We start from the raw sequence: 13985 nt of genomic DNA, 5'->3' as shown, positions 1-13985 counted from the left end.
TGGTGCTGGTAGTCGGAGCTAACCAGCCATGAGCAGCTACTGTCAGACTCTCAGTGTCTCCACTGGAAAGACAGGGAAACCAGCGCTGCTTTGACAGTCAAAGCACATTTATGCTTCTTTGAGAGAGTTGCTGTGCGGGTACCTGTGATGTAGTTTCTATACAAGAGTCTCTCCTACTGTGAACGTATCTTCAGAAAGTGGCAGTGCATATCTTAACCATAAGGTTACAGAGCAACCAAATATCTTGTTAAGCTCTGAATACAGCAGTTACAGACTGGTCCATGTGTTGTGTTTATTACCACAGAAAAGAAATTAATCTCCTGTTCATATAAAATGTTGTTTTGTGCTCATGAAGACTCACTAATGATACCAGCAGTTATGTGTGTGAGGCATAAACTGGGGCTATGATCAGTTCTGCTTTTTATACCTAGCGCAGCAACTGCTTTGCAGTTAGTGGTGTCGGTGCACAAAATTAGTGAGCAGAAAAGGAATTTTATAAACACACATTATGTGTATTATGGAAAAACTGACCCGTATTAACATCAAATGCAAATAAGAATCTATCTGATTATGTACACCGCCCAAAAACAACAATTTTGTGTTTTTCTTTAAATACACAGTAAAGATTTACGATATCTGCCCCTGTGCTCTGGTGTATCTGACCAACAGGCAATGAACATACTGGCCTGGTCAGTAATCAAGGCAGTTGTAAGTTAGATTCAATGCTGCAGACAGAAACATGAACATGTTGTGAGTTATTGCTGTGTACCTAGAAACCGTGGATCTGGAAAATTACTTCAGTGATTTTTCTGCCTTTATAACAGCCTCGATAACGTGACGATTATGCAGCCATAGACATAAATCTAAATGTGGAAACACATGATTACCTTAGCAAGGTACACCAAGAACATAGACAGAATATAGGCTACTGAACATATGAATGTCTGCACCAAATTTTATCCCTGACTGTGCCATACTTCAAGCCACGTCACCAGCTTGGCTAAAAACACAGGGATACATTTTTGTTTTTTGGCCTATTTTTAGCAGCAATGGAAAGGAGGAATAGGGGTCAGCAAGGTCAGCGGTAGTGGCATAGAACACATCCTGTCTCCGTACTCAGGAAGATGTAGAGGAGAGTGTGAGTGAGGAAAGAAAGTGAGGGAAAATAACAGATGGGAGGTCAAAGTTGAGTTGAGAGATTCAGTTTTTCTGATGCAGGCTTTTTTGTGTGTGTGTGTGTGTTGTGTGGTGTGTGTGTTTGCGTGTGTATCTCCCTGATAGTGAAATAATAATAATAATAATTTAATATATCAGTGAGTTCAACTGCAGGTAGATATATATAGAAATAATCTGAAGGTCAAACATGACTAGATGTTACTGAAGCTTTTTAATACAAAGGTTAATCTGGTTCAGCTGTACAGCCAGTAAGAAATAGGAAACAGGTATTTTACACAAATGTTGGTTTTATTCTCCTCAGGAAAACAACAAACTGTGGATAATCTGTAATCTCAACGTGTTATTATGGATTTGAATTTCTGTTATGTTCCACCCACCCCTGTCAGTGCAGGTAAGAAATAATTAATCCACGATTCATGACAAGCCCTGATATATTAAAATCAAGTTACAATGTCTTGCTGGTCTCTTAAATATTGCATAAAGGCTTGGTTGGTTTCCTGCTACATGCCTATGGTACCATAGCTTTAATAGGTTGTTACAGAAGAAGAAAAACACAAAGGCACAAGACTGTGCGGACACAGAGACCACAGATACAGCCTCTAGAGAATACTGTCAGGAAGTGAAATCTTTGACCCATAACTGTCTGCCCATTAAGAGTACAGCGTCCTATTTTATGTAGGCTCCAGAATAGCTGATACATAAAGAAACATTCTGGGTAAAGACCACTGAACTCTCTTCTGATATACAGTGTATCTGATGTGTTGCTTGGAGTGTCCAGGGGCCCATTTTCACCCATTTTTTATAAGTGTAATTATATGTATAGTATATTAATGACAACTGATTCATGGGCCTTTGCATTCACACCTGGTATAACATTAACATTCGTGTCATTTAGCAGACTCTTTTATCCAAAGCGACTTACGTGCAAAGCCAGACAATCAAGCAGTAGAGGAAGAGCTGTTATTTCATTGTTTTTATTTTTAACTAAGTACGAAAAAAGTAGAAAGAAGTAAAAAAATACACAAGACACAACAAGAAAGTAGTGCAACAACCAACAAAGTGTTAAAAAGTTAAAGGGGCTCAAGCCTGCCATTAATTTGTGGATTTCCTTATCCAGTTAGAATATCCAGATACAGATCACAGGTTAATGTCAGGTGTAAATGATGTTGATGGTTAGTAATGTAAGTCGCCTGCCAATCCTGCAAATGTAAATGTTTTCTGGAATATCTCCATATGTCAGCCCCATGAATAACTCAATTCATAATAAATTGTAGTATTTTAATGAATAATTAAACTTGACTTAATGAAGACATTAAGGATATTGAAGGGGGGAAAAAATGTATATGGTCCAGTGTACACTATGCGCTGGAGACTGTATAGCAGAGTATATTATTTGCATTTCAATATACATTTCAGTACATGATTTCAAAATAACCAGAAAGTTGAGTATTCTCATGCCATATTTCTTACATGTTGTATATACAATAGCCATATGAGAGAGCAATATACACCTCACACTCCAAACCCCTTCAGTGTATGCGTGTCATGTACTCATGATCTCCTGTCATTATACAAACTCCAACTAACTCTAACTAACTAACTAACTAACTGATATGAGAGCAGGTCCGCTCAACATTGATCCTGACCTTAACTAAGAAGAGGCTAAAGGGAAATTCGGCCATGTATATGTGGACGCCAAATTAGTGTTAATGGTAAATGTAGTCAATTAAAGCAATAAATTCCTCGCTGTGTGCTATACTGATCAAGAAAGCTGAGATTTCCTGCTCAAAGAGCCATGCCGGCAGTGCCTACAGGTACCAGGATGCATTGCGCCCAAGCTTCAGACACCCAACCCCCAAATCCTGTCAGAGATACAGAGGACGTAGAGGCACAGAGAACATCGGCAACAACTGCAGCCGTTTTTCATACTAATCACATTTTTATATAGCTAAAGATGAGGTTGAAAATTGGCAAAATAGTCCTTTAAGAACAGACCTAGACCTAAATCACCATGGACAAATTACTTCCTTAACTGTTCTCATAAACCCAACATAACGGATCAGTGACATCACATTTAGGTGCCATCTTTCAGTCAAACTCTCATCACCCCCATTCTAATTAGTAGCACTAACAACGGCCGCCACATTTCACTCTACTGCCCACATCAATACTCACTCATCTGCATTGATCATCGTTTTTCACAAGCTGTTGCTTCAAAAATAAACGCTCCATAAATCAGCTCGGTGACAATGAATTGTGAAAGGCGGTGGAAATGCATGCATGCTTTAATGACACACACTGGCACAAAAGTGCAGCCACACAAACATTTATGGGCACAATTAAACACAAGCAGGCACGTGCACACACCCCACATACAGTAAATCTTCTACATGCACAACAGTGTATATGAGAGGTCTTATGTGGTTGTCTGGGAGACAGAGAGCAGAGCATTGATCTTGAGGGAGCACTGATCAAAAGAATCTGGTCTTTGATAAGGATATTAATCATACTCAGGCATGGCTATGCTAATGACTACAATACAACAAAACACTCCAGCTCTCATCAATACTTCATCAATTGGAATGGCCTAATGAGCCAACAAAGATGACAAGATGCGTATAAAATGGAGTAGTTGGTTTTTATTGCTCACACAAACATACACCATTCACTGTAAAAAAAAATAAAATAAAAAAAAGTTTATAGACGGCAGATTATACACAGTCTCATTGGAGACAATAATGCTCTGAAAAGGACTAGCTTTGTGTCGAAATTTGCAGAAAATCACCCATTTCACCATCATTACATTGTGAATGTTTTCTGCATTTAAAAAAGCAAAAGCTGTTCAGATATACAATACTGGTCTAGAAAATGCTTACAGTCAGGTTACATTTTTTAACCATACTCAATGAGAACACTGCCTTCTGCAATCTTAAGTGACAAAAGTATGTGACCCTCAGTTTGGGTTGAGGTGTAGTGGTGCTTATATACAGGTTTGTAGCTGATGTACCATATATCTGTGTATATACCTAATATAGCTGCAGATACGCATCAGTGCACATCTTGCAGAGTAAAGCTGCAAGAAATCATGTTAGTCTGAGGCTGTGCCTCCTACTAGGCAACATAAGTAGCCCTGTGAAACAGCATCAAACCTCGGGAGAAGTGCTATCCGAAGGAAAACTCTGGGAACAAAAGTCCCCTCCCTTTCTGCTGTGTCATTATCTAATCTACTATGAAACACATAACTACAAATGTCATATCAAACTCATGTCATATCAATAATTTAAGCTCATACAACTAATAGTTTTGAATGAGACCCTTCAGTATTTGGATTAAATGTTTATGAAAAATGAGACATGCAATTTAGGCAACACTTTTTACTTTAATGTATCAAATACATATTTAATCAACACTATCTTCTGCTGCTATGAATATGATAAAATGTATTTTTATTTTTTACAATGTATATCGTGTATTACAATGTTTAGGAATGAATTAAGTTCTATAGTAACTCATCTTCAGGTTGTAGCTGGAGTCTACACCAGGCAGCTGTATCTTTTAGGTGAATTTAAGATTCAAGATTACTTTTTTTGTCCCTCGGGAAATTTGCCTTGGACATAAACGGTGCCATATAAAAAATACACACAATTACAGTGCAGAAACAGACAAAGTGCATTCAAATACATGCAGCACAGCCTCTCATTTCACACCTTCCTTATGTCCTGAGTTTAGGTAATTCACTGAAAAGTATTGGACACAGTATCGAGTGATTCACAAAATTAAAAGGACTCAATCAGATCAAAAACCTTGATTGGGACACCCCTCATTTTTAGTTGATACAGAGCCTATAGTATTGGTTGCTAGCAGCTTTTGTAAGACAAAATACAGTATAAATGTTGTAGTCTATAACCCCAGTCAAACCAGAAAGGGATGCAAGCTAAAGTCATCTGTAAAGGATGAAATATGTGACTATGGAGGGCTGGTGACGTGGGGGCATAGGTTTATTTGGTAAACTAAAGTAGCTTGCAAGATCATTCTTAATCCTGCATATAAAGCTCTGATTAATCAACTAATCAACTTTCTCCAACCAGTGGTAAAAGCCATCAATTGGGACAACACCAGCCTTGTATCAATCTTTGGCTGAGGGCCAATGTGTTTCTCAAGTGGTTCTGTCAGCTAAAATAAGATACAGGTAGAGGAGTATCTTACTCCTGAATGAATTAGCATTTTAATGAGCATAATCTCATTGAGAAAAATGCATGTGATGTAATTTAATTTGTTATTAAATTATTATCATGTGATTTTCATTTCAACATTTGACTGACTCATGGCTACAGGCCAAAATATATAGTACACAGCTCTTGAATACTTTTAAACAATCTTTATCTTTCAAAGAAGATATTTGTGTGCTGAACATTTTCCACTCTATCGAGACATTCAGCAGTGATAACATTTTAGATTATGATTAAATTATTAAAATGAAGGCAATTAAAGCAGTTGGTCCCATGGTTGAACATAATCACATACGAAAAAAATAAATAATCTCTAAGCAAATCATGATGATAAAAGATAATAAATACATAGATGAAAAGTCTTGTTAGAGATCATTACAAACTTAATGGCTGTATTTGGATCACACTGAGGCAATTAAGACTAGTTTTCTCTTTCACAATGCAAATAAGGATGTTAACTACAGTACATAACGTCTTGATGGACCACTGATGAAAAGCTGAGGTTTAGCAGTTGCTATAAACCCTTTCTGCTTCCTCCCCAGCCAGACAACTCTTTATAATACAGGCTCAACCAAATATGACAAACACTCAGTTATTATCATTGAAAAGGTCAAAATCAATTTGTTTAACAACTTAGGGAACAAAATCCCTCATAGGTCCTATTGCCTAAATGTCTCTGATTTAGCTAAAGCCTCACCACTGTGGGCATGCCTGCCCTTCATTTGCAGGATTTCAGCTAAGCTTTTTAGCCCTGCTAAAGTGAGCACAGGCAAAGATGGCAGTGTTGGCTGATGGCTTGGTTTGCTGGTTAAACCATATTTTGTCTGGTTGGTCAAAAGGAACAATAAAGCCTTCAGGGTCTGCTTTTTAGGATTATATGGCAAAATATGTCCCCTGCAATGTCATTTTGCTCCACTCTGCTTGCTGCTAAAAAGCTGATGTCCGATTGTGTCATATCCATGACTCCCTCCCATGTAGGTCCAGTCTCCATTTGCCTTCTGACATACTGTTGTCATTAAGAGCATTTTGATTTCCAGTGGGACAGAGGAGAGCCACACTTCAAAAAGCTATTCACCTGGTATTTCATTGCCCATCATTGAAGGGGATTATGAATTCTAAATGAGGCCGGATTATATTCAGATAAGCACACTCAAAAAAGCCACAGTGGGAAGGCAGCATGCATGTGGCACAGGTAGGGCATTCTCACTGCTACTAATGAAGACTGATGTATGCATGTAAACACACGATTTGACATACCACAATCTGACATACCAGGAAAAAAAAAAAAAACAAAGAAAGTATTTCTGAGTAGAGTGCAGCATAAACACCGAGAGAAAAGAAAAATAGGTTAGCAGTACCTTAAAGGGGATCTATTATGCTTTTCCTTATTTTCAGTCATATGATGTTACAATGTCAAATGTTCATATCAAATATAACCAAAGGGTAAAATAATGTGTTGACGTATGTAGATGTATAATACTGCTCTGAATACTCAGTTTCCAACAGTTTCTTCTTTTTTCAGCCCAAGCCAGTGTCGTCTTATGACTGGTTTCTTTATATGGTCACCCACTCCACATGCAGCACTAGGGCTGGGTATCGGTACTCGATACCTTTAAGGTATCAACCGAAATCAATCGATACCAAGTAGCAAAATGTCTCCTGCAATCAATACTTATGACGAAAATATGACGTCTGTGGTAGTGAAGTCACAGAGGATATGAGTTTGCATGCTTAGCAGCTCAGCAGCTAAGATGCCACCTAAACGCTCTAAAGTGTGGCTACACTACACGCCTGTTAAGCCGGATTAAAGCATATATGGATAAAACTAGAACACTGGTAATAAGATTAAACATTTGCTTACACACGGAGAAAACTTATGGGTGGAGAACTGCATTGTGTTCACAAAGCCAATGTCTTCTGAAGTGACATGCCACACGTTACTTCAGGTAAGATAAATGGTTAGTAAACTTAATAAGAACTTAATACCCAGCCCTATGCAGCACACAAGTTCACTGCTCCACTCCACCAAAGTTATGGCATTTTTCCATTGTTTTGGGGGTAGTCATGACTCCAGTCAAGCTAGCACCTGTTGGAGGTGTGCTGGTTGTCTGCAGCTCTTCATCAAACATCATCATCACTGTGGCTGTTTCTGCTTGTACTATTCCTCTCTGCATTATTTCTAACTGATCCGCTGGACAAAGAGCTCCAAATATCTCCATATGTTGTTTTGACCAGTTTTTTGTGCCAAAAACGAGGGAGCACATTTTAGTTCCTGTAAATTCTTCATGATAAAAGTCTCACATTATTTTGTCATTTGAAAGCTTTTAATATGAAGGCGTAAAGCAAGAAATGTTGGGTTTGCATCAGCAGTAACTTAATACGACTCTGATATGGCTGCCCCTTGGCAGCTTCTATAAAGCCGGCCAATCAGAGCAGAGTGGGTTCATCAAGAGGGGGCCTTAAAGAGACAGCAGCTAAGACTGCCTATAAGAGGAGCTAAGACTACCTATTAGAGTTTTTTGAACCGTGAATTATGGAAAGCTAATCTAGTGGAGTCCCAGAATAAAAATATAAAGCTGGAAATTAGCATAATAGGTCCCACTTAAAGATTAGAGTGTAAATGACATGAATTCTCCAGGAGGAGAACAAAGCCGAATGCACTCTCAACAGTGCAAAACTAAGCCGTGAGGCACCAAGACAGGAAGCCAAGAAGTCTAGGAGAACATCATCTGTGGAAATTAGCTTTTATCTTATTTGGATAGTCAGATAACTTTAAACTGTTGCATAGCCATCAGGTTACTTTTCCACACATATCAATGCAAGTTGGTGGCAGAAAGAGTCACAGAACTCACTTGTGAATAAAAGATCACATACATCAGATGACCCCAGAAAACCCACATGCAAGGTCCAGCACCTCGAATCTACCTCTGTGTATAAAACATGCTTTATTAATAAAACAGCCTTGCCTTATAACATGCAAGCACATTTTATACACACAATATTTGTCTTCATGAGTTTATTCCCGCCCAAATGCACAAAGATAAAAAAAAAATCATCTGTGTGTGCAGGGTTAGTATGTGTTTATGACGTAAACCAAGAGGAGAGACCAGAATGTCAGGCAGGTTTACATTAGTCAGCAGATGCAGTGGGCCACATCATTAGTCACTCTGACACCCACTTCTGGCCCCTACTTTAATGATGAGGCCAAGCTCAACAACTACTCCCCTCTTAACACACACAGACACACAGACACACAGACACACAGACACACAGACACACAGACACACAGACACACAGACACAGACACACAGACACACACACACACACACACACACACAGACACACAGACACACACACACACCCTCCTCTTCCACAATCCTACTGTAAAAGCAACAGGAGACCAGTTTAGTGTCTCAGGTCTCACTCTAGTATGAAAAGATGGACTGCATAAGAGAGAGTGGGCCAACATGGACACCAAAGAAAGCTTCTGTGTATAAAATTAACAGGCACTATAGCAAAGAATTTCATGCATTTTTCAACAATTAGGTGGCAAGTTATGTGTCCAAAGACCAAACAACTGATCCAAACATCTGCTCAACACCAGATTTTCTGGGCAGGTTGTGAATGGCAGGGCACAATAACAGGGTGCCAAGTGTGTCACAGCAATGAGCTCAGAGCCATTTATGGCCTCCATGACTCTGACATTTAGCAGGATGCTGCAATTTGTCAGCCTCTCAGTCTGACTCACACATCCACAACAGGGGACGCTCATAAAACACATTACCATTAGTCCTAATAGTGACGCATCACAGATCTGTGTGTGTGTTTGTGTGCATGACACAAAGTGTAAAATTAATGATGTATATGCGGTTCCCCTCACTGCCATAAAGTGATGGTGGAAATATATGATGACATAAAAATGAAGAAAATCAGGTCGGGAGACATAACTCACACATGCATCCAAATGCTCCACATGTACGTACATCTAGTAAAATTTAATCAAAGCCAATTCATGAGTTTGTAAAGAAAAACAATAACAGCAGTCGTGGGCTTGGCAGGTTAATTGGGCATTCAATGAATAATGGAAACATGTGTGCCATCAAAAAGTGTATGTTAAAAGCAGTAATTATCTATGCCTGTTACACAAATGCAAATAACTGAACCACTCATTTGCCTCTTAAAATGTAGAGCATTTGATATGCAGCATCAGAGCCTTTATAGCAAGAGGCACTTAATTTTCAAGGCCGGCATATAGTGTAACTCACAAAGAGGGACTGAGGGAGGAGGGCTCTCAGAATGCAAAGTCACTGTTTCAGTTCACTCTGAAAGCGCATAGCTGCTAAACACAGAGCAGGTTAAAGAGGAAAGTAATGGCATAAAATCTATTTCCTATCCAGTGTTTTGGTTTCACTACAATGCTTTCAACTTTTCCCTCAATTCTCTACTTTTGCAATCTCCTACATCTGTCTTTCTGTCTCTCTTATCTGTGATATATAAAGGACAGGCAATGGCACAGCCATTACTGTGAGAGAAGACAACATTTTGATGGCTGCTCTTCCCTCAGAAGAATACTGTCAGTTGTAAAAACACGACAAACACAGACTACTAAAAAGTGATATTTCTCTGTAGTCTTATATGATCGTGCGTAAAGTTCGTAAAGAACTATATATCCTGAAAAGGGTGACACTGAATACTGAAGCAGTTTTTTCGGCCACAGAGTCATTTACACGTATCAAGTCGAATCATAATAAAAATGTATTTTCTTATAAAGTAAATATATGTACACATTTACAAATTCACACAGACAGATATACACAAACAGGCAATTGCACAAACACACACACAGCACTTACAACAAGATAAAAGAAGTGTCTGCTCTTACCCGAGTGTTGTCATAGTAACGATGGTGTACCAGAAGGAGGCTGGGATGCTGGTGAATTTGCTGGAGCTTGAACCCTTCTCTGCGTAGAACATGACGGTAGCAAAGATAATTATGGCCATAGTGAGGGAGAAGAGCAGGAAGCCCAGTTCCGAGGCACAGCTCTTCAGTGTGTAGCCTAGGATGCGTAGGCCCTGCGAGTGCCTGGAGAACTTAAAGATACGGAACACGCGGAAAACACGGAGTGTCACAAAAGCGCCACTCACGTCCTCATTGTCAGTCATCACCAGGCCAATGTAGTAGGGCAAGATGGCGACCACATCAATGATGCTCATGACGGACCTCATAAAGCGGTAGCGGCTGGGCGCAGCAAATAAGCGCATCAGGTACTCCACGGTGAAGATCATGACGCAGGCCGTGTCCATGCAGAAAAAGGCCACAGTGTAGCGCTCACCACATGGCACTTCCTTCTGGTTGGGCACAGTGCCGCAGGGCACCGTCTCTACCACATTGGTGATGACAGAGACAGCTATAAAGAAGCCAGTTACATAGTAGAAGACAAGGGCCATGGTGGAAGTGTGGGGGTTCTCAAAAGCCCGCCACATGGTCTCACGAAAGGTCATGTTGGGCAGCTTAGCATCCTTGTTGTCCTCTTGGTCATCCATCAGACGCTCTGCATTCTCCCTCTTCCTGTCCTTATACTCTTCATAACAGCAGTCACCGATGATCTCTGGGATGATTCCAAAGAAAGCCAGCTCCTCATCATAGGAAGAGATACACTCATAGCGTGGGTAGTGGAGCTTGCCTGTACGGTAGAAGTTGAGCACGCTGCGGAAGACGTCAGGGTCCCGGTCAAAGAAGTACTCTTTGGTCTCTTCATTGAAGAAGAACTCCTTCTCTGAGCTGCCCAGCAGGGTGTCTGGATAGCGGTCCAACGTGTTCCTCCAGGTCTGGAAGCGCCGTCCACTGACATTGAGAATGATTAGCTCATCCTTCCTCTTGTTCTTCTCAGTGGGTGCCACTGGCATGGGCAAATTGGCAACGGGCATCCAGCCAATCGCTGCCGCCCTGGCAAAGGGAAGCCATGCCGCTACTCCCGCTGCCATGCTGTGTCCGGCCTGGGGCGTAGGGGGGAACAAGTCCAGCACCTTCACAACCAGCTTGACTTCAGCTCATTCACCATCTAGAGGAAGAGAGGGAGGGATTTGGTAAGGATAAGAAGGATGGGAGCGCTGCTGAGATCGTGACAGGGGGAGAGAGTGAGAGGAGTCAATGAGAAAACAGAAAAATGGAAGACAGTTTGAGATACATAAATGTTGCAATGAAGATGTGAGAGAGAGATAGAAAAGTAGTGTTAAAGACAAAGATCTAGTGGAAAAAGTGAACTGTTGATAAAAGGGAATGGATGCAACAACTGAGATAAAACCAAACAATGCAACCCACAGTCTTACAAGTCGGTCTACCTGAGAGAAGAAAAAGTATCTTTGAAATACATTTAAAATCACACTTAGGCTGAGAAACATTTACCGGGCACAATATAAATATATTTCTATTTGACATAGAAAGCTTTAATGTGGTTACAGGAACATATTGCAATTTCCAATAAGCATCATCTTCCCCATAATTACTTTAAAGCTATATTTCTCAGATCCCCTCTATTGGGTTACGTAGAAAAGCAGCCTTCTCAGGACCTCAGTTTACTGCATCTTATAGTCTAGTTTAAAAACTGAAGGCAAGCAAGCAACTGCATCATAAAATATTATTGGTAGTTTTGAGTGTGTGTTTAAGAGTTTTCGATAAACAGAAGAAAATATGTATAATTGTATTGTCTTCTAAAGAGGTACAAGCAAGAGATTCGCCAAAACCTGTTGAGTTTCACAGCTGATGCATCTTTATTTCGACTCAAGGTTGATGAAACTCATGATTGTCCTGATTCAATTCACGAGCCTGGTTAAGATACACGATTCTCAACAAGTTATTTATATATTTTATTTTATTTTTTACAATTATGGACGGTAGATTGACTACTAACCTCAACACAGACCAAGCTAACGCGTAACAATCTGCTGAACAGATTGATAATTAAACACAGTATACACAAACTGTTTTATCTTCGCTATAGTCTTCAATTAACAACTCACCGATTTAAAATTCTCCATCCAAAGAAACCTTCTCCCAGAGTAGTTACAAGTCGTCGTAGGTTTGGATATTTATGAGAGCGTGTCTGGAAAAAAAATCCGGAGAGAAGTTATATAGCGAAGAGGTGAACCACATTAGACAAACGCTGCTGGTGAGGTGACGGCGGAAAAGTACTGCAGACAAACGTACCACAGCCGCTTTAATTCAGTTCCCATTATATGAGGGGGAGAAATGATGAGAGGACTCCGCCGTGAAGACCGTCGTACCTTGGCTTTTCGGGATGAGTGGTGGGAAGGGACAGAGGAGGAGGGGCATCTCTCTCTCTCTCTCTCTCTCTCTCTCTCTCTCTCTCTCTCTGCGCAGCGCAGTTTGTGGACCAAAACTGCATTGATGGGAAACCTCGATCAGGACGCAAAACGATGGGCTGAAACTGGATCATTCAGTGATGAGAAAAAAAACAACTGAAATCACTCAACTTAATTGCCAAAATGGTTTTCAGGGCTGAAATGGATGAGTTTGCTAGGCAACCGATCAAATAATAAGTGCACTTCTGTTGAACCAAAATACTGTAATTTCCACGTGCTGGGATAATTCAAGGACTACTTAAACCAGATTGTTTGGGCCCCCTTTAATTAAATTCTCCTCCTTTTTTTTTGGTGGACCTTTTCTAAATTTTGGACACCCACATCAGCACCCACAGAGTAGAGGTCTTCACAGATCCAAAGTCTTTGAGCTGATCAAAATGATCAATGAAGGAGATGAAAATCCTGTTTTCGTCTCCTTCACCACCACCAACACATTCTGCAGCCCACTGGGCAATGAATAGACCAAAGATAATCATTTTCTAACCAATTTAACGTCTGTGAATCAAATTCCCAAAAATGATTGTCATTTAATGTAGTATATTTTTTACATAGGCTAGTAGTTTTAAACCCCCAGTGATTACGTACCACATGATCAGAACTGATTCAGGTCCCAGGTTGGGTCACAGACGGTTCCTTAGAACCAAGTGAAACACTTCTAGTGGCTTAGTGAAACCTACAGACATAGAATACTACCTATAGTGGAAATACCAAATCAGACATAAAACAAATTAATGTAGAGCATGAGCCTCACCAAACTCAACAACATTTATTAAACCTGACAGAAAGCTCAGAAAAAAAGATAATAAAATAATATTTCTCTGCTCAGCCAGCACTGAGCTACAGTACAACTTGGTCCATGATATTTTCTGTTTGCATTCTTCTCTGACCTGGGTGTCTACTGAGTCTGGTAATCATCTCTCCATGTAAGCTTACTCACGAAAGCAAAGCAAAACAAAAGGGCTTCAGTGGAAAAACTCTCAGAGCAATCACTGTCTGCACTGAGGAGAAGCAGGTGCAACATGTACAGTAAGTCACTTTCGGGGAACTATAACACTCAGGCGTACAGAACGATCCTCTACATTTTATGCCAACGATACTGTAAAGTCACTATATAACTTATGTTATCCCTTTAGGCGGGTGGTATAGAGTTGGTTGTTACTATACTGGGTTAGTTCATATTATTCTGATTGATATACA

General features: G+C 40.1%; 1 protein-coding gene across 2 annotated transcripts in view; it reads right to left on the bottom strand.

Moving 5' to 3' along the window:
- The window catches only part of LOC133987891 (potassium voltage-gated channel subfamily D member 3-like), a 95183-nt gene extending 83793 nt beyond the window's left edge, over nt 1-11390 (bottom strand). For both annotated transcript variants that reach the window (XM_062427373.1, XM_062427374.1), the window contains exon 1: nt 10288-11390. In XM_062427373.1, coding sequence (XP_062283357.1) covers nt 10288-11390 — 1103 coding nt within the window. The remainder of the gene's footprint in view (nt 1-10287) is intronic.
- Between the last annotated feature and the right edge of the window lie 2595 nt (nt 11391-13985).

This window comes from Scomber scombrus, chromosome 10, assembly GCF_963691925.1.
Source record: "Scomber scombrus chromosome 10, fScoSco1.1, whole genome shotgun sequence".
Classification (NCBI taxonomy): domain Eukaryota; kingdom Metazoa; phylum Chordata; class Actinopteri; order Scombriformes; family Scombridae; genus Scomber; species Scomber scombrus.
This window is presented reverse-complemented; position numbering and strand designations above follow the sequence as displayed.